This window comes from Podarcis pityusensis (genome assembly GCF_964106645.2).
Source record: "Podarcis pityusensis genome assembly, chromosome: 2".
NCBI lineage: Eukaryota > Metazoa > Chordata > Lepidosauria > Squamata > Lacertidae > Podarcis > Podarcis pityusensis.
Window position 1 is genome coordinate 21,070,629 of NC_138029.1, and position 20,147 is coordinate 21,090,775.

The window sequence follows — 20,147 nt, forward strand, 5'->3', positions numbered from 1 at the left end:
TGCACAGTGAGTTTGGGCATGTTAGACGTAGAGTCCAGTCCTGCACACAACTTTCAGCATGGTGGGCTTCAGCAAATCAGACAGATGGGGCAAAGGAAGCAGAATATGTTGCAAGGTTTGATCATGTTCTTGTCAGCTCATCTGTACTATTGGGAATCCAGTTTGCAGGGGAGGAAGCAATGGATTGGATGTGTATGTTCTCAATCATCCCACCTTCTTTCCCCTGCAGATCCATTTGGCCCCAATTAATTTTCTGTCAAAGCACATGAAGGAAAGTGAAGCGGTTTTCTACTACATGACGTGGCAGGTGGGAAAGGGTTAAGCAACTCCAATGTTTCAGGTGTGCTTTCTCTACCTGACACTGCCCACAATCCAGGGTGCAATTTCGCAGCTCAGAAAGTGGTGACCAGGCCTGTATTTGCTACTGAAAGTATAGGCCAGGGTTTCCCAAACTTGGGTCTCCAGCTGTGTTTGGACTGCAACTCCCATCATCCCTAGCTAGCAGGACCGATGGTCAGGGATGATGGGAATTGTAGTTCAAAAACAGCTGGAGATCCAAGTTTGGAAAACCCTGGTGTAGACTGTCTCTGGCCTAGTTCAGATTTAACAGGAAGGCTTAGGCCTCCAGCACTTATTTCCCCTTTCTCTTTTTCCACACCTGTAGCTTATCAGAAACTTTCATTTCACCTTTAAGGGAATTTTTATGTAATGTCAAAACTCAAGGAACTGGTTTGTTTAACCTCTAGTTAGTGACCAAACCAGGATATGAAGCCACAGCTTGATCCTGGTTTGTTTTCACTAACCCTTGTTTAAATAAACCAGGGTTCAAAGTCTAGACATCACAGGGAACTGTGGTTTGTTTGAAAGAGTTTCCAGTCTACTGATGGGTGCAGAAAAGAAGTGTGAAACCTTGAGGTTCTTGATGTTTTGGTCACGGAGTAGGAACCATGGGTCTCTGTTTTAATATATCTACAATTTGAGGCTGAATGGTTTCTTACTGGGTACCAACACAATGGTGTTTATGCAGCCATAATTTCTTAGAAGTCACTTTTTGGTTTACATTTTAAACTTTGAAAAAGCCGTCCTGTCTTTTCAGCAAGGTAAGCAGCTGCAGTGGAAACTTCACAGTGGGGAAAGAATGATAACATTAAACAAAATAATTTAAAAAATTAATTTTATAAAATATATGCCCCAACTGGCAAGGTTGCAGAAGCAGCCGTACCCAAATTGTGATACCCACCTGGGCCTCCGACTCAACTAGCTGAATGAGTCTTTTGGTTCAGATGCAGAAATGTGTCCCCAATCCAATTCTAAGCAGTGTGAAAATGAGCACAGCTGAACTTTGCAAATGTTGACCAAAAAAGAAAAAACTTGCCATCAAACTGTGACCTGGTCTTTCCCGCTAAGTAGAATTGTGTCTAACCAATACTGAACTTACTTACAAACAGGCAAACCTTTCCCCACTTAATCAACTTACAAAGCAGCATCATGGAGCTGTTTGAGAACCGAGGTTTGACTTTACTTGAAATAAGTCTACACCAGAGTTACGGAAAAAACCTCAGGCATATTAAGACTCTTGGGATTATGTGCTGCTCGTATTTCATCTGGTTTCAGGATAGAATGAAAATTTGGGTTTCTAACTTGGCCTCAACCACACAAATTCAGCCACACTCATTTGCCATTTCACCATAACTACCAGTTTTGGAAACAGGCCTACAGTGATACCTCGAGTTAAGAACTTACATTTGTTCTGGAGGTCTGTTCTTAACCTGAAGCACCACTTTAGCTAATGGGGCCTCCCGCTGCACCACCAGAGCACAATTTCTGTTCTGTTCTCATCCTGAAACAAAGTTCTTAACCTGAGGTAATATTTCTGGGTTAGCGGAGTCTGTAACCTGAAGCGTATGTAACCTGAGGTACCACTGTATTATCTTTGTACCAGGTCTCTGTGACCCTCTGTGACTCCAAAACGACTTTACAAGCCTGGAAGAGGGAAGAATTTTACAGTACTAACTTTTCTAGTCCTGCACATAAACTCTCTAAGCAGCTCATATTGGGCACACTGCGCAATCTTCAGTGCCCATCTTCCCAAAAGCCTTTCAAGTGGAACATCATTTGTGTGATAGTGGATGCACACATTTCTAACATCCTAGGTCACTTTCTATTGCAGGTTCGAGTTTACGAGTGGGGCAGATTGTTGCAATGTCTCTGAGGGTTGCTCACGTGCAAAGCTAACTTCTAAACTCAACAGTTGTAAGAAGCATCTTAGCACTTCTTGCTGCAAGCCTCTTTTCATCTGCATAGTGCAAACTGAAGAACCTATTTCTCACAGAGATTTAGGGGTGGGATTCACCTAGCAAACCCATCAGCAGAAGCCCTGTGCAATGGCTTCCACTTCCACAAGATGGCTTCCTCCCTCCCCCCCCAAAAAATAGGGAGTGGGGAAGCCAGCTGACATTTGTAATCGTGCGATGTTGAATTTCGCCCATTATATTCAACCATTCAGTACGGTAACAAACAGAAGTGAAACAAAAGCAAACTTGCTTGAAGGGAAATGCATTTTAATACCATAATTAATCACTGATTTCTAATTGGAAAAAGTTCTTCCCAGAATCCCAAACCAGAAGACAAATTAGTAACACACAGAGCTTTACAAGGCACACAGAGTTTCACGGGTTGAATTTATGCAGTAAAAATGCTGTTTTTCACCAAATTTAATAGCTCTATTAGTCACCAAGCACGTTCTGCCTCCCCACAGCGTCTGTTAAGTTTACAGAATAAAGCTAGATCGATGAAGCTTTCTTTTGCTTACACTGTTAGTACCTCCCTCCATAGTTAACCATCATAGCACCAAATGAAGTAATTCTGCCTTAAAAAATAATAATAACGCTGAACAGAATATGCTTTTCCCATCAAGGGCTATTAGAGCACACACAGTACTTGCAAAGTAGCATGCTGTAACGTCAAAATATTTTTCTATGGTGTACATACTTTATAGTTTTGTTCTAACAGTTATTTGTGCACGGGTTCTGTTTGAGGTTTACTGTTCAGCTTCTTCTCTTTTTATTAACATGGTGGTCGATATAAACATGCCAAAAATAAATAAATAAAAGCGACATGTAAAGGTTTTTTTTTTTGTGGGGGGTGGGTTGTCCACATTTTACAAATACAGCTATAATTAACAGCTATTTTGACGGGTGCGTCATTCGTTTCGAACTCTGGATTCGTATATTGCTTTAGGCTGGTTCTTTCGGACCAAGCTCTAGCAGAGGCCATCCATCCATAAACTTAAGTAGCCACATGCAGATTTCTCACTAGGATTGCCTAAGAGCAAGTCACAGGCTAGGAAAACTCACACACCCCAGCACAGGACTGTTAACTGTGCTGCTCCAAGTTGGATTAGTTTTTGCACATGCATCCCCTAAGAGATCTCCTCGCCTTTACAAGCGGATGGTCAGAGCAAACTGCCGATTTTCTGTGTATATTATAGACAGAGCCCATTACGGCACTTAAATTTAACTTTTTGAATTGGTCAAAACTGAGTGTTTCTATCCAGTTTGGGGTGAATACACCTGTGGAATCGCTCTTCTGTACACAAACAGACACATATATATCACATATGGTGCACTGCACAAACACGTACAACAGAGCTGTGTGTATGTAGTGCATTTTAAGAAGCTATATTCCCACTGACTTCAGGAGGACGAATGTGGTTGTGGGGCGGGGGTCTGGATTTAATCCCCACATACATACACCCCACCTTCCCCAGGCGAAATGTCTGGTGGCAAGGATTCTAGCGTCTAAATAAATAAATAAATAGGCCTACATGCATGGGGAATTTTATCTCAGCTGCTGCTCTAAGAGAAGCCTCAAACTGCATCTCAAAACACACCAGAGCTTGAAAAAGCAGTGGTGCCAGCCTCCACAAACAAGTTACCTTTTAAAGGGCTCCCTCATTTCACAACCCCAGGTTATTTTATTTTATTTTAACTCCAGGGGATTGGGAGAAAAGTGGCAATAGCCGATTTCATTTTTAAAAAATCTGGTTGTCTGCACAGATTTCCAGGTACTTGGCTTTTACAGTCTTGCAGTCACAACCTCAAAGCAAATGCATTCAGAAACTCTACACAAAGATATTCTGGATCAGTTATCAAATGGTGATGAGCAAGCAAAGTACGAAGCAGAAAGTTTTTGGATTGTTTCACTGTATTCTGTTCTGACTGTTTAATTTTTGTCACACACCCTGGGACCTGCAGGTAAAGTACAGTTAATGATAATATAATATTATAATTGTTAAGTGTTATATGTGATCATTCGTTCATCAATTTATATTCTTAAATTTATATTCTTAAACCTGATCAGAATATTGAATCATGATCCACTGGGGTTGCTTTAATTAACTATTTTCTTAATAGGTAACCCTAACACCATCACTGACATGAAAATGCGGTTTTGGTCCAGTTTTGGAAGACTTCAAACGATATAACCTCCTATTCCCAAAGTAAGAAAAGAAAGTAATTAGCTTTCACATAATAAGTTAATTAAAGAGAACACTTTTTCCACAAAAGAGAGGAAATGCAAGATTTCTCTAATCATCCAAAGTCTTTAAGTACAAATGAAACAGCGAATTCTATTTCACAAATGAGGATTCAAAATATTTCTCTACCTTCTGGCTACTTTAAGGCACATTACAAACTTGGTTTGTTGGTCTATTCTCACAGTTTACATTTTAAATCTGAGAGAAGTGTGCCTTTTCCTGAACACTTGGATCAAATGTTGCAAGCAACTGGAACCAAGTGCAGTTCTCTGCAAAGCGTGCACCTGGTTCTTTGAAAAGCAACATTTCCTTCTCTCCCAGAGACACACTAATTCTGCAATGTGTAAGTAGCCCCAAGTTCAGGAGAAGGATTTATGTTACAAACCGGCTCTCTCATGAACTCCTCGAGGACATTTATTACGTTTTTGGCTTCCGGCATCTCGGCGTGTTCCACTTTCACAATCTTCAGGAGGACGTCTCCGCTGCCGCAGTTCTTCAGAAACAAGTAGCACTTGAACAAAGCGTAATGGTTCATTTCTGCCTGCCTGATGAAGCGCTTCAGGTTGTTGATGTCTTGTATGGCCTAGAAAGACAGCAGCGAACATTTATCGGTCATGTGCATCTCTTAGATGGAGAAGAAACTATACATGCAAACAGACAAATTGCGGACATTTCCTCCCTCAGTATCTCTACGGGGACTCTGTGCACGCAGCTCAGAATGAACACTGGCAATAGCACAAGATCAGCTGTTCAAAGCAAAGGGGCAGGATTGACCCCCCCGCGCAAATCAGCTGCTCGATATGACTGCCAATCTTGCTTTTATAGATTGCAACTGATTGTGTACCAACGCACATACAGATGCAGCTGTTTCAGGGATCCTGTCTATACCATGCCAATATATGCGTTGGGATCAGTAAGCAAGAATTTTCGTAGGAATAGGTAAAGGTAAAGGGACCCCTGACCATTAGGTCCAGTCGTGACCGACTCTGGGGTTGCGGCGCTCATCTCGCTTTACTGGCCAAGGGAGCCAGCGTACAGCTTCCGGGTCATGTGGCCAGCATGACTAAGCCGCTTCTGGCGAACCAGAGCAGCACACAGAAACGCCATTTACCTTCCCGCCGGAGCAGTTCCTATTTATCTACTTGCACTTTGACATGCTTTCAAACTGCTAAGTGGGCAGGAGCTGGGACCGAGCAACGGGAGCTCACCCCATTGCGGGGATTCAAACCGCCGACCTTCTGATCAGCAAGTCCTAGGCTCTGTGTTTTAACCCACAGCGCCACCCGCGTCCCTTCCGTAGGAATAGCTTATCCTTAATTTGAAAATAGTGACCTCAAAAGCAACAGGCTCAATCCATTTTAAGCACTTTTAGCCTCGACTGGTTTCCGGAGAAAATAAAGCTTCTCTCTCCTACTGGAATCGGCAAGACTTAAAAGTGTTTGACAGTACAATCCTATGTGTGTCTTCTCAGCTTCAGTGGGACAGGTAAGTAGGTATAGGATCACAGTCTAAATTTCACTCGATTACACCCAGCAATTGCTGCCACCTTTACGATACTTACCTAGAGCATACAGTTCGTTTTCTTCTATACAAAAATTTCTGTACATAGTATCCGGTTGCAGATTAATGTATGCTAAAACACAGAGGTTCAAGTCCATGGAATGTGGAAAGGCAAAGGGAGTAATCCAGGGATATAAAAAATCAGTAAGAATTTTGTAACTCATTTCAGGTGAGTGCTAATTGTGTCTTGATATCATAGTTCTTTGGCTAAACTGGCTAATCGTTTGGGGCCATCCCAACAATAGGGATGCGGGTGGCACTGTGGGTTAAACCACAGAGCCTAGGACTTGCTGATCAGAAGGTCGGCGGTTCGAATCCCCGTGACGGGGTGAGCTCCCGTTGCTCGGTCCCTGCTCCTGCCAACCTAGCAGTTCGAAAGCACGTCAAGTGCAAGTAGATAAATAGGTACCACTCCAGCGGGAAGGTAAACGGCGTTTCCATGTGCTGCTCTGGTTCGCCAGAAGCGACTTAGTCATGCTGGCCACATGACCCGGAAGCTGTACGCCGGCTCCCTTGGCCAATAAAGTGAGATGAGTGCCGCAACCCCAGAGTCGGTCACGACTGGACCTAATGGTCAGGGATCCCAACATTAAACCCTGCCAGAGTGAACAAGATTCATCCTCAATTCGTAAGCAGTGTGTGAAGGTATCCAGAAATCTATCCTATTTCCACCAACTCAAGTACAGGCAGTGACCATTTTAGGGGTGTCTGAAATGTGCATGATTGTGCATGTGTAAATTGCACCAGAAGAGGCCCAAAAATGTCACAAAAAGGGGCGGAAAAGGGTGTTTGCAGGCTTTCTCAATGGTGTTTCAAATACAGGCAATTTCACTTAAATGGGTGGTTGCCTCAGAACATCACCCCCACATAAATGGGGGGTTGCCTGTATAACAAGAATGTGTTACCTTCAATTTAAAGTTCTCCAGTATTTGTCGGAAGAGAAATGGATTTCCCCCTTCGGAGCCATTGAGAAATGCTTGCATCCAGTATTCACAGAATTTGTCACTACCTGAGGCATATTTGGAAATAAAACAAAATATTATAGGAATTTCCAAAAGGCTGGTGTGTCTTCTCCATATAAGCACTGTAAATAACATGAGAAACACGATCAGTACGATGTAAGAAAATAATATATGAAAAGCCATTTGTGATTGCTAGAGGGGAGAATGGAGGCAAGTGCTGACCTCTTAGAAATCATAGAATTGTAGCGTTGGATGGGACCCTGAGGATCATCTAGTCCAACGCCTTGCATTGCAGGAATATGCAGCTGTCCCATATGGGAATCGAACTTGCAACCTTGCCATTATTAGCACCATGCTCTTACCAACTAAGCCATCCAGCAATGGAAGCATGCAGAATACACAGCCTTAGGATGGTGCGAGAAGGCCAACTGCCCTCTCTCATGAGTGCCATGTAAGTAGATGAACTTATCTGGCATATTTATAACTGGGAAAATACTAAGGCACAGTAAACCATTGTTTAGGGGCAACACTATAGGATGGCTGCTTGTGGAGGTATCTGCTTGGCTAATGAGAGAGAAACAATGCTATAGACTAGAAGGACCATCGGTTTGATCCAGCAGGGCTCTTGTGATGTTCAGGTGCTACTGTTTTTTGTGGGGTTTTTTGGCCGAAGTTGTTGGACCCATTTGTTGTTATTCTCGCAGATATTTTAGCGATTTCCGCCTGGACACTGCTTCCGACTGCAGTACAGTCATACCTCGGAATGAATACGCTTCGGGTTAGGCAAATTTGGGTTGCGCTCTGCGGCGACCTGGAAGTAACGGAACGTGTTACTTCCGGGTTTTGCTGCGCGCGCATGCGCAAACCGTCAAAATGATGTCACACGCATGTGCAGAAGCGCCGAAATGCGACCCGCGAACGGGGCTCCGGAACGGATCCTGTTTGCATCCCGAGGTACCATTGTACAGTGGTACCTCTAGTTACGAACTTAATTCGTTCCGGAGGTCCGTTTTTAACCTGAAACTGTTCTTAACTAGAGGCGTGCTTTCGCTAATGGAGCCTCTTGCTGCCACTGCACCGCCGGCACACGATTTCCGTTCTCATCCTGGGGCAAAGTTCTCAACTCGAGGTAACTCTTCCAGGTCAGTGGAGTTTGTAACCTGAAGCATTTGTAACCTGAGGTACCACTGTATTCAGGATATGTCCGGGAAATTCTGAACGTATGGAAACCCTATTCTATGTTGTGGCATAGCTCCAAGTCAAAAGTGCACCATGAAGACCATTTTTAAAAATAAGATAAATACACCATGATCTTTCACTATTCTAAATTTGTTTTGGGTTAAACAAAAAAAAACCAAAACCAGCACTGCAGTCCAACAGCCTGACAATTTGCCAGTGCTTCCTAAAAAGCAACAAATTAGAAAACAACTGTACATGGGACAATTTAATCACAACCGTAGCCTTGGTCCCTAATGACAACTTGTGACAAGAAGACCATTGGACAACCCGAGCTTTGCAATGTGATCTAAAGCATAGGATAACTGGAGGAAAAAAACAGTAGACTAACTCCACACCCCAGACTGTGTGTCCGGATCACCCTTGTGGCAATAAACAAGTGTCATTTCAGAGCAATATTGCAATAAGTGATAGAGCAATAAGCAACATTGAAGACTACAAGCATTTCCCATTGCTAGCCACTCTGAAGACTGACACCACCTATAATATGCCTGAAACTTCTCTTGCCTGCAAATCTCACCTGCATTGTGGAACTGAGGTTGTGGCCCACTGCAGTCAATCACCACCGGCGTGTGTCGTTCCTCGGTCATTGCCATACACAAGGAAGTCATGGTGGCTTCCCGGACAAGATCTTGAAGGCTTGCAGCTCTAAGGAACCTGAGAAAGAATGTGCGTGTTTTTTTAAAAAAGTGTTCATCACTAAGCTCAAGACAGGGAGAGGGCAAGGCAGCTGCCGTGTAACAAGCCAAGCTACCTATGGGAAAGGCAATCTTAACAGGTGGTTTTCTCTTACCTGTTAATATCCTTCTTTGTTCTTTCATCGGGCGCTTTAACTTCAACTGGAGTGCAACTCAGAGCCTTGAAACAGGAAAGTTATAATGTCAGTGTTCTGAATAATGAGGTAGACTGGAGTGGCTAACCTGCGGCTCTTCAAATATCGCTGGACTCCAACTTCCATCAGCCACGGCCAGCGTGGTCAGTGGTCAGGGATGCTAAAGCCCAACAACTTCCAGCAAGTCACACTTGATGTAGACTTAGGCCGCAGTCCTGCCCCCACTTACCTGGCATTAAGTCCCACTGTATTTAGTGGGATTTACTTCTGCACAGTCATGTACACGATGGCAACCAACACAATTTCTCTTCAAAGTAAATATTCCCCAATCCACTTATTTTATCCTTACAACATGGCTTATTTGATATATGGTGACCATTAAGCTAGTGTCCCCTAGGGAGCTTCCTGGCGAAGCAGGATTTCAATCTCACATCATCCGGGTCCAAACTCAATACTCTGCCTACCTGTAAGGAGTGTTTGCTGCCAAACTAGTAGAGATAACGCTCCAGGCTCCCAGCCATTTCTGTCTTGATTTATTACTAAAAGTTCAAAGCAGTTACAAGAGTTCAAACAAACACGTCCATGCTTAACTCAATCAGATGTCTCCACTGAATATTTGTGACGTCTTTTTCCCCAGCATGCCCATCGGTGCAGGACACGCCTCCTATTTCCTTTGTTCTCCAAAGTAGCTAGTTCCGGGGACTGGTTGCCCCCTCCCTATTTCCCCCTCCGAGTCGGATGACAGACTGCTAATGAGCTCTTGCGGCTCTCTGTAATTGCTTCTCTCCCCCCTCGTCTCTCTAGCTGTCTCCCTTTCCCTGACACCACCAGACTCTCTCTCATCTGTAGAGAAGCTGTTTCTCTTGCTCTCTAAGGACAAATGGATGTTTCCTCTCTCTAAAAATCAATGGATTTGTCTTTGGCTGTGTGTCTTTGTTAAGCACGTAAAAGTAAACCTCATTCGCAGTAGAAGAAGTAAGAGTTGTATGAGTCATCAAGCAAGATTTAATATTTTAAAGTGGGAAGTTTAATCTCACCTTGCATTACTGAACAAGAGAAATGCCAACCCGTTTTAAAACCTACATTCCTGATCAATGGTCCAAAAACCTGGTCCATCCTATGCTTAAGACTGAGGTTTACTTACTGGGGACTGGGAGTGGCTGCCGAGACCATATAAAACTGATCCTGAAAGACCTACATTGGCTCCCAGTACATTTCCAATCACAATTCAGTGTTGGTGCTGACCTTTAAAGCCCTAAACGGCCTCGGCCCAGTATACCTGAAGGAGCATCTCCACTCCCATCATTCAGCCCAGACACTGAGGTCCAGCTCCGAAGGCCTTCTGGCTGTTCCCTCCCTGTGAGAAGTGAGGTTTCAGGGAACCAGGCAGAGGGCCTTCTAGGTAGTGGCACCCTTCCTATGGAATGCCCTCCCATCAGATGTCAAGGAAATAAACAACTATCTGACTTTTAGAAGACATCTGAAGGCAACCCTGTTTAGGGAAGTTTTTAATGTTTGATCACATTATTATTATTATTATTATTCTGTTGGGAGCCGCCCAGAGTGACTGGGGAAACCCAGCCAGAAGGGCGGGGCATAAATAAATAATAATAATAATTACTACTACTACTACTACTACTTTGGGCACCATGGCTAATTCAGCAATAAACTAAACCACTATTAATGGGCTTTTCTCTTTGACAGAGTTATATTTCCATGTGCAAACAGAACTGCAACTGCAAACGGTCAAAAAGCAATGAGTTGAACAGAAAAGTCGTTCTGGGATGTGTGAAACTGTACTCACGGCATGTAACACAAAGGAAAGTTTCTCCTGGAAAAGCTTCACCACTCTCTGAATAGGACAGATTGAATCCTCAAACCAAGTTGCCAAGAGAGGCTTAACACAAGTCTCCAGATTATCTTGCTGCAACAAATTGAAAAGAGTGAAACTTTTACATGGAACCGTGAAGTTTAGTTCAGCTGAACAACTCCTGACAATCTCTGCTCATGGAACTTGCAGCTAACATTCATTCTTAATTCCAAATCATGCAAGGCTGACAACAGCTGTCATCTTGAATCAAACAGCTTAGCAAAAGCAACATAATGGTGGAAATCCAAAGAGCTACTTTAGGCACATGTAGGGTGGCGCTGTGGTCTAAACCACTGAGCCTAGGGCTTGCTGATCAGAAGCTTGGCGGTTCGAAGCCCCGTGACGGGGTGAGCTCCTGTTGCTCGGTCCCAGCTCCTGCCAACCTAGCAGTTCGAAAGCATACCGGTGCAAGTAGATAAATAGGCACCACTGTGACGGGAAGGTAAACGGCGTTTCCGTGCGCTGCTCTGGTTCGCCAGAAACAGCTTAGTCATCCTGGCCACACAACCCGGAAAAACTGTGTTGGCTCCCTTGGCCTGTAAAGCAAGATGGGCGCCACAACCCCAGAGTCTTTTGAGACTGGACTCAACTGTCAGGGGTCCCTTTACCTTTAACGTAGCAGAACCTCCACACAGCATCACAAACTGCTCTTGAAACTCCCCCAAGATGCAGAAGTGGTTTCACCCTGAAGCCCTGGGGAGCTGCATTTCAGAAACGCAAGCCCAGCACAAGAACCTAGAAGCCATTGCGCAGCCCTTTAAATCCCAGGCAGTATATTCCAATGAAGGTTGGTAGGCTTTTTGTAGTTAACTCTGAAGTCAAAATTTGAGTGTCTCTGAACAGAGAGCCACATAAACCAACAGGAATCAACGCTTACCTCTAAATCCAGGTTAATTTTCAGGTCCTGAACATATCTGTCAAGCTCAAGTCTGAATGTAAACTCTTAAGGAAACAATGTGTTTGTTTTTGTTTTTTTCCCCTAATATTTTTATTAAGGATTTTCTTGTTTTACAGAAGTAAGTGTAATGCCTCGTATTTTTTTTCCATGTAACATTTTTACAAATCCATTTCATTTGTTGAGGCATTAGGGGAAGAAGAAAAAAAAAAAAGAAAGAAAGGAAAAAGAAAGGGGGAGTGGGGGGAGGGAAGATGGATGGGGGTGGGGTCGGGTGGCGATGTTTCTATTATGCTTAATGTATGTAGAGTTTGGTGTCAGCGTTACTTGTGTTCCTTTGGTGGTGAGAGAGGTTGGGGTTAGCCTAGGGCGTGCTTGGCTGTGGTGATCTTTGTTTTCGTGTGTGAGTGAGGTGGGTGGGTGTTTTGGATCAGGTTAGCCATATTGATTTGTATGCTGTTGGTGGATTATTGTCATTGTCTTGTTGGGCTGTGTATGTGATAAAGGGGAGCCATACCGGGGTGAAGGCGTCTTCTTCTGTTTGTCCCTGTGAAACAATGTGTTTGTTAAAGCATCTGAAGGGTTTCTGATGTTAAGGTCCAGGCTCTTCAGCCCTTGACTTCTAACTATTGTGGAAAGACAAAAAGGGCTTCCAAATGCATCTAATTCAAGGAATTGTTGAATTCAAGGAGCAGACAACACCTTCAGATGTGCGCCGTCAGAAGTATGATAAACCAGACTACATAGATTTAGGTACATGGGGATGACGAAATTTGTACATCGTTTTTCAGGAAAAGATTGAAATAGAGTTTGTGGATCCATTGCACATCTGTTACATTCTTTCTGCACTAAGAAGTCATTACTTTCAAATGTGAAAATATATTGGTCAGCCTTTGGAGGCTGGCGGATTCTTTCAGCCTGGTTTTTGAAAAGCTTTTGCCTTCTGTTTTCCAAATACAACCCTGGAAAAATGGGGCCTACTTAAAAAAAAAAGCAAAAGCAAAACAAAACCAGTATTCTCAGATGTTTATAGCCAAAACCACAAAAGAATGATCAGGGTATACATAATGCATGCTGTCATCTTTGGCTGAATTCAATGAAGCAACCACAGTATTACCCACTTTTAAAAAATAACTTTTCCGCTCATAGTCTCCTCTTACACACACGCGCGCATCCACAAAGATAAAAGGATATAGTTCAAGTCCCTTCTCTGAGCCTCCCAAAAAACAGATCACGTAGTCTAGAGGACAGCTGCTCAATTCTGCGTTTGCCATTTCTGTACATTTTTCTGGCTGGAAGAGGCAGTAATAGCAACCAACTCGGCTTTCTGGAATACTGAAAAGAGAAATTCTGAATTAATCACAGAGTGATTTTTATTCTTTTATCTCTCACCATAATCTGTCCACTCGCCGATCACATCATAAACCCAGCACTTGCTTGAGAGCCTGGATTCTACCCAACCACTTCAATCTAGTGTCAATACAGCTTGCTTTATGCCTCCATTAACTTCTTCGCTGTACCTCAAGAATTTGCCCCAAGAGTTCAAAAATCACCCTTCCCTTAACCCTGCATTCAAGAGTAAACAAATTGTAGGTGATGTCTTAATGGAGTTACAATACAGCCAAGTTGGGCATTTTTAAAAACAAAGCAATGTCTACCATAGAATTATTACTATTTATTAAATTTACATACCGCCCTTTATCTGAAAATTGCAGGGCAGGTTTACAAAATAAAACACAAAAGCAATAGAAACGTAGGAAAAGAGCACAGAAGCAATTTAAGAGATCTTACCCAGCTGCTTAAGAGCCAGCTGTTCATGGCTCCCAGGCTAAGGGCTTATCCATTCTTCCTTGCATTCAGCTCCTGTGAGTCCCTATCCTATCCTTTCCTACCCCATTGATAATAACCCTCTCTTTTCTTTTTGGCATGCATTTTGAAAACAGCTTTTGGAGATCAAAGGGAGCCGGAGACAAAAGGACAATTTAGGCTTTGAGCTGTAGAAATGGGAGGAAGAGAGACCAGAACAGGTTTGTGTGAATGACAGATGCAATTATCTTCCTGTTGCTTAAAGGTAAAGGTAAAGGGACCCCTGACCATTAGGTCCAGTCGTGGCCCTCTCTGGGGTTGCGGCACTCATCTCGCTTTATTGGCCGAGGGAGCCAGCGTACAGTTTCCGGATCATGTGGCCAGCATGACTAAGCCGCTTCTGGCGAACCAAAGCAGTGCACGGAAACGCAGTTTACCTTCCCGCCGGAGCGGTACCTATTTATCTACTTGCACTCTGATGTGCTTTCGAACTGCTAGGTTGGCTTACTTGCCTCTAATCCAGGCATTTCTGGGAGCATGGGAAAGATGGGGGGGGGGGGCTGGGCTTGTTGGCAATTCAGACAGATAGGAGGGACTTCTCCCCCCCCTTTTCTGACGTATGTGTGTGCGTGTGTGTAGCCGGGTCCACATTTAATCAATTATTTAGTTACATTAATGGATTAAATACCATTTTAACAAGCTGAAATAGCTTTGACCCGACTATTTGACCCGAAAATACATTTTTCATTTTAATGTTAACTGTTTTGAACAAGTACTTCTAAAAACTGTCACCAGCAGGCACTGTTTACCTGGGAGTAGGCCCCACCGAACTCAATGGGACTTGTTTCTGAGTTGATAAAATTGCACTGTCCATTGATTAAAATCCATTTGATTAATCAACTAAGACTTCATTAATCAGCCCTCGTTTACTCCTAAGTCTCCCTAAGCTCAACGGGGCTTATTCCCAAATAAATCAGGATTGGATTGCTGCCACACTTATAAAATGTACTACTCTAATCAAGATTTTAGTGAAGATTATGTATTTCAGTTTGCTTTTAATTATAACTTTAGCTATCCTAAACTCTAAAACACATTGACACCCCAGGTAGTTTAAAATATGAGTCATGGCTTGTATGCATTCTGGATTCCTACGCCTGCTACTCTTGGCACACTATACTGGCAAGAAAATATAACCATGGCAGTGTAAGCAGAGCTGCCCCTAATATCACATTTTTATTTGAAAGCAAAAGATTGTGTAACTTTGTGCCGTCTTCAAAAATTTCAGAGACACAAGAAGAAAGGAATGATATTTCCCAGCAGTTGCCTTCAGACTAAAACTAAGTTTCCATGCTAGGTTTATTACGTATGATCTGACACATGATAACCGCTTATTATTAACAAAATTGTCGTTCATTTCCAGTTGCTACGTGTTACAGCCAATGTGCCTCCCACCGGAGGCTCCAGTCCCCACATATACTCTGTTTTCCATTGTATTCTTTAGAAAGCCAAAATCTCTTCACATGCTACGGATCCTCACCTGGCAAACTGCAGCAGAGCTGGGGAAAGGTGGGGGTGAGAGGAGGAAAAGGAAGGCTGTGCAGAAGTCACAATCATAACACATTGTTCCTGCAAAAAGGTTATTTGGCACCAGGGTGCGGAGAGAATCATGTGGATTCTTACCTCAACTCCACAGATACAACATTGCCCATCCCTTCAAAAAAGGCTCCCTTGGCAAGGTGTTTGGCAACAAAGCTACGCAGCTCCATCTCTGCTTCGGCTGGTAAGTTAGTGTCCACCAAGGAGAGACTACATAAATGAAAACAAAACACACTGTTGACTAAGAGAGTTTTCGACTAGACACTTAGGCTGCAATTCTAACCCCACTTACCTGGGAGTGAGCCCCACTGAATTCCGTATGAGTTACTTCTAGGTAGGAATGGCTAGGATCATAGCTTTAGTCGGTACCAAAGACCAGCGGAAGAGTATATGCTCCTTCTGGTGCAAAGCCAGGCTCTGATGTGAAGCCTGCTAAGGTAAAGGGATCCCTGGCCATTAGGTCCAGTCGTGACCGACTCTGGGGTTGAGGCGCTCATCTCGCTTTATTGGCCGAGGGAGCCGGCGTACAGCTTCCGGGTCATGTGGCCAGCATGACTAAGCCACTTCTGGCAAACCAGAGAAGCACGGAAACTCCGCTTACCTTCCCGCCAGAGCGGTACCTATTTATCTACTTGCACTTTGACGTGCTTTCAAACTGCTAGGTGGGCAGGAGCTGGGACTGAACAACGGGAGCTCACCCCGTCGCGGGGATTCGAACCGCCGACCTTCTGATCAGCAAGTCCTAGGCTCTGTGGTTTAACCCACAGCGCCACCCGCGTCCCTAATGGTCAGGGTTTCCTTTACCTCTTATTGTCTGTTTGCTTCCCCCCCCCCTTGTTGTTTGGTTGGAAGTGGGTTGACTATTTGGGGGAGTGGCCTACTTTTTTGATCTGCTTTTTATTTGCTTTGAGGGATGGAAGTGTTTTGCTTGGTTTGTGGGGGGACAGTGTTCTGAGCATCACCAGTTTTTTTCCCTTTTGTTAAATGGATATTTTATGGTCCCCATGACTGTTTCTTAGATTTCCAAACATGTCCCCAGGGCCCAAAAAGATTGGAGAACCCCTGTAGCCCAAAACATTTGGAGAGCACTAGGTGGGGGCAAGATTGTTCTAGGCTACTCTTAGCCTAAGCATGCCCACCAAATGAAGAATTCTTCTTTTCATTGCCACCTCATTGTACTATGGAAATGTCCCACTACAGAAAGTTCATTGTGCTCAGAAGAATCCGGTTCAGTTTTTAGAATCCCTCCACGCCACAGCTATGCAAATTCTAATTAGCAGAGAAGGGTTCAGAAGATTTCAATGGGTTTGCCATGTTGGTGTACCTGAAATCATCAGAAGACGGAGTTTCAGCTGTTGTGCTGCTTGGGCTCCCATCATCGCTGTCTACACCCTGGTGCAACCTGGTGGGAGGGGGAATCTAGTCAGTTATGAACACGCCTACAAAAACACACAAATCATATAACCACAAACCCCCAAAGACATTGCAAGAAGAAGAGGGGCCCCCCAGAAAACAACAATGGGGAAGGCCTCCAACTCAAGACATGTTCCATTTCACACATTATTCTGGGTGGTCATCTGAACAAGCAGGAACAGATCCTGTTTGCTTTGAGAAGGTTTGCTATTGCAACCCGGCACAACAATGGGACCTCCCTCTTTCCCCCACTATTTCAGTTCATATTTGGAGTTGGAGGGGTGGCTTTATGTACAGTGGTACCTCGGGTTACATACGCTTCAGGTTACATACACTTCAGGTTACAGACTCCACTAACCCAGAAATAGTGCTTCAGGTTAAGAACTTTGCTTCAGGATGAGAACAGAAATTGCACAGCGGCGGTGCAGCGGCAGCGGGAGGCCACATTGTGTGCCACGCGATTTGATTATGCGGTGTAGGGCTTACTTCACAGCCCTCTCCCCAATGGAGCCTGCTAGTTTAGCGCGGAATGGAGCGGAAGCCATTCGATGAATGGAGTTCAGTACCACAGGATGTGGGGAAGGGCGATAGCTTTTAAAGAGAAAAAAAAAGATCAGCCCAATTCATTGAAGGCAGCCGCTGGCGCACGCCTCCCAAACGCCACGCTGAAATAAGGGGCCACAAAGGACGAGAGGGGAAGGGTGTTGTTTAGAGCATGCTGCCAAGGCTGCAGGTTCGATTCCCGCATGGGACATTAGCTAATTCCTCAGGGTCCCTTCCAGCTTTGCAATTCTATTCTGAGTGCATGCTGCAGAACCGGGGGGTGGGGAGACGCCGCGACGAAGCCCACCAGCTTCCCTCCCCACCCCACCCCACCTCACCTGCAGCCTTGGTAGCCGTACAGGCAATAGTAGCTGTTGCTGCTGCGCTCCGATTTCCGATCCTCCGGCAGGCCGCTCCCTTCCTCGCTGCTCTCCAGCTCTCTGTCGTCCCCGTCTACGGACTCCTGGAGGGAAGGCAACATCTTGCTGGCTCCTTTCCTCCTCTTTCCTCTCCGGGCTTTGCGGGTAATGGAAATCCGCTCCCCCTGTTGCCGTACAGTGCAGCGCCTTATTCTGCTCCGTCGTGCGCGCAGCTCGCTTCCAAGGTTCCTGCCAATGTAGTGCTATCGCTATCCGCATTGATAGAGAGCATCTCCCCCCCCTCATGAAACTTTCAGACCATGAGCAGGCAAACCAAGGTCCGGGGGCCAGATCCGGCTCAATCGCCTTTTAAATCCGGCCCGCGGACGGTCCGGAAATCAGTGGTTTTTTTACATGAGTAGAATGTGTCCTTTTATTTAAAATGCATCTCTGGGTTCCTTGTGGGGCCTGCCTGGTGTTTTTACATGAGTAGAATGTGTGCTTTTATTTAAAATGCATCTCTGGGTTATTTGTGGGGCATAGGAATCCGTTCATTTTTCTCTCTCCAAACTATAGTCCGGCCCCCAACAAGGTCTGAGGGACAGTGGACCAGCCCCCTGCTGAAAAAGTTTGCTGATCCCTGCTTTCAGACCCTCCAAGTGTCCCTATTTTCTAGGGATGTCCCTGATTTAGAGACGCCGTCCCGGTTTCTGATTCGATCCCGGAATGTCCCACTTTTCTTTAGGATGTCCCTATTTTCATTAGAGAAATGTCGGAGGATATGGAGTTATCCAACCCCTGAACTGTCTGAAGGCAATCCTTTACGTGGTACATCGGGTTATATACACTTCAGGTTAAATACGCTTCAGGTTACAGACTCCGCTAACCCAGAAATAGTACCTTGGGTTAAGAACTTTGCTTCAGGGTGAGAACAGAAATCGTGCAGCAGCAGCGCAGCAGCAGCAGGAGGCCCCATTGGCTAAAGTGGTACTTCAGGTTAAGAACAGTTTCAGGTTAAGAACAGACCGGAAGCAATTAAGTACTTAACCCGAGGTACCACTGTATAGGGAAGGTTTTTTAAAAACGCTTTATTATGTTTTTATATATGTATGTTGGAAGCTGCCCAGAGTGGCTAGGCTAGGGCAACCCAGTAAGATGTATGGCGTATAAACAGTAAAATTATCATTATGGAAAGGGATGTCCCTCTTTTCATCGGAGGGTATGCACTTTTAAAAATATGTTTTGGTGTTTCTGAAAGCCTTTTTAAAACCCAGTGTTTAAAATCAAGTGATAACAACACAAGTAATAAACAGGTCGCTCATAGATTTCATTTCATTTTGCGATTTATGGCGTGATGCTGTGCATGTCTACTCGCAAGTTAAGTTCAAGCTGAGTTCAACAAGTCTTGCTCTGAAATGAGGAGGCTGAACCTGGAAAATGATTCTGCAGTGCAGGAATTTCCCACTGTGCCTTACCCCCAGGTAAACGCGCATAGGATTGAAGTTGAAAGCCTGAGATGGCGATCCTCCGCATACCTGCTTGCAAGGACCTCGACTCAGGAGGGCAGAACTTCCTGGCTGAGTAGAGATTTGATTCCGACTAAACTTTAGGAAAAACTTTCTGACAGCAAGAGCCTGTTCGGCAGTGGAACAGACTCCCATGAGAGGCGGTGGACTCTCTTTCCTTGGGAGATTTCAAAGTAGAAGCTGAATGACCATCTGCCACAACACCCATCTTGAAAAACCTACATTGGCTCCCAGTACGTTTCCAAACTCAATTCAAAATGTTGGTGCTGACCTTTAAAGCCCTAAACGGCCTCGGTCCAGTATATCTGAAGGAGCATCTCCACCATAGCTGTCAACTTTCAGATTTGAAAATAAGGGATCATCAGCTTCGAAAATAAGGGATCAGCAGCGTCACCTGTCCTGGTGACAGTCTATGGGATATCTAACAATCCAGGATAGCAGCGGGAAGCAGCGAGAAACGGCGCTGGAATAAGGGAATTTCCCACAAAAAAGGGAAGGTTGACAGCTATGATCTCCACCCCTCATTTTTCTGCTCAGACACTGAGGTCCAGCACCGAGGGCCTTCTGGCAGTTCCCTCACTGCGAGAATCCAAGTTACAGGGAACAAGGCAGAGGGCCTTCTCGGTAGTGGCACCTGCCCTGTGGAACGCCTCCCACCAGATGTCAAAGAGAACAACTACCAGATTTTTAGAAGACATCTGAAGGCAGCCCTGTTTAGGGAAGCTTTTAATGTTTGATGCATTACTGTATTTTAATATTTTGTTGGAAGCCGCCCAGAGTGGCTGGGGAAGCCCAGCCAGATGGGCGAGGTTTAAATAATAATTTATTATTATTGTTGTTATTATTATGGATGCTGTAGTTAAAGATCCCTGCATCTCAGGGGGGGTTGGACTAGATGACCCTCGGGTTCCCTTCCAACTGCCCACAATTCTATGATTCGATGGTTGGCCCGCCGAGGCGCTTTAGGACGGCGGAATGGAACGTTCGCATTCCTGCGGCAGCCAGTGGGGCT

The 20,147-nt window shown here is 44.6% G+C and overlaps 1 protein-coding gene across 1 annotated transcript; it reads right to left on the minus strand.

The window, feature by feature from the left end:
- Positions 1 to 2,540: 2,540 nt before the first annotated feature.
- On the minus strand, positions 2,541 to 17,815 carry LOC308471097 (protein Njmu-R1). Its single transcript, XM_080995059.1, has 10 exons — positions 17,589 to 17,815; positions 16,619 to 16,696; positions 15,379 to 15,504; positions 13,085 to 13,227; positions 11,875 to 11,930; positions 10,932 to 11,051; positions 9,089 to 9,153; positions 8,816 to 8,952; positions 7,003 to 7,106; positions 2,541 to 5,120 (listed from the first exon to the last, which is right to left on the minus strand). The coding sequence occupies exons 1-10, from the start codon at positions 17,729 to 17,731 to the stop codon at positions 4,866 to 4,868; spliced, it is 1,227 nt and encodes a 408-aa protein (XP_080851185.1). The 5' UTR covers positions 17,732 to 17,815; the 3' UTR covers positions 2,541 to 4,865.
- Between the last annotated feature and the right edge of the window lie 2,332 nt (positions 17,816 to 20,147).

Bases quoted from the DNA above. Each gene is read 5' to 3' on its own strand.
- LOC308471097 (XM_080995059.1), bottom strand. From the start codon at position 17,731: ATGTTGCCTTCCCTCCAGGAGTCCGTAGACGGGGACGACAGAGAGCTG. The intron at 16,697-17,588 runs GTGAGGTGGGGT...CCCTCCCACCAG, and splicing joins TACGGCTACCAAGGCTGCAG to GTTGCACCAGGGTGTAGACA. The intron at 11,931-13,084 runs ATCCTTTTATCT...AAGAGTTTACAT, and splicing joins AGAGAAGGGACTTGAACTAT to TCAGACTTGAGCTTGACAGA.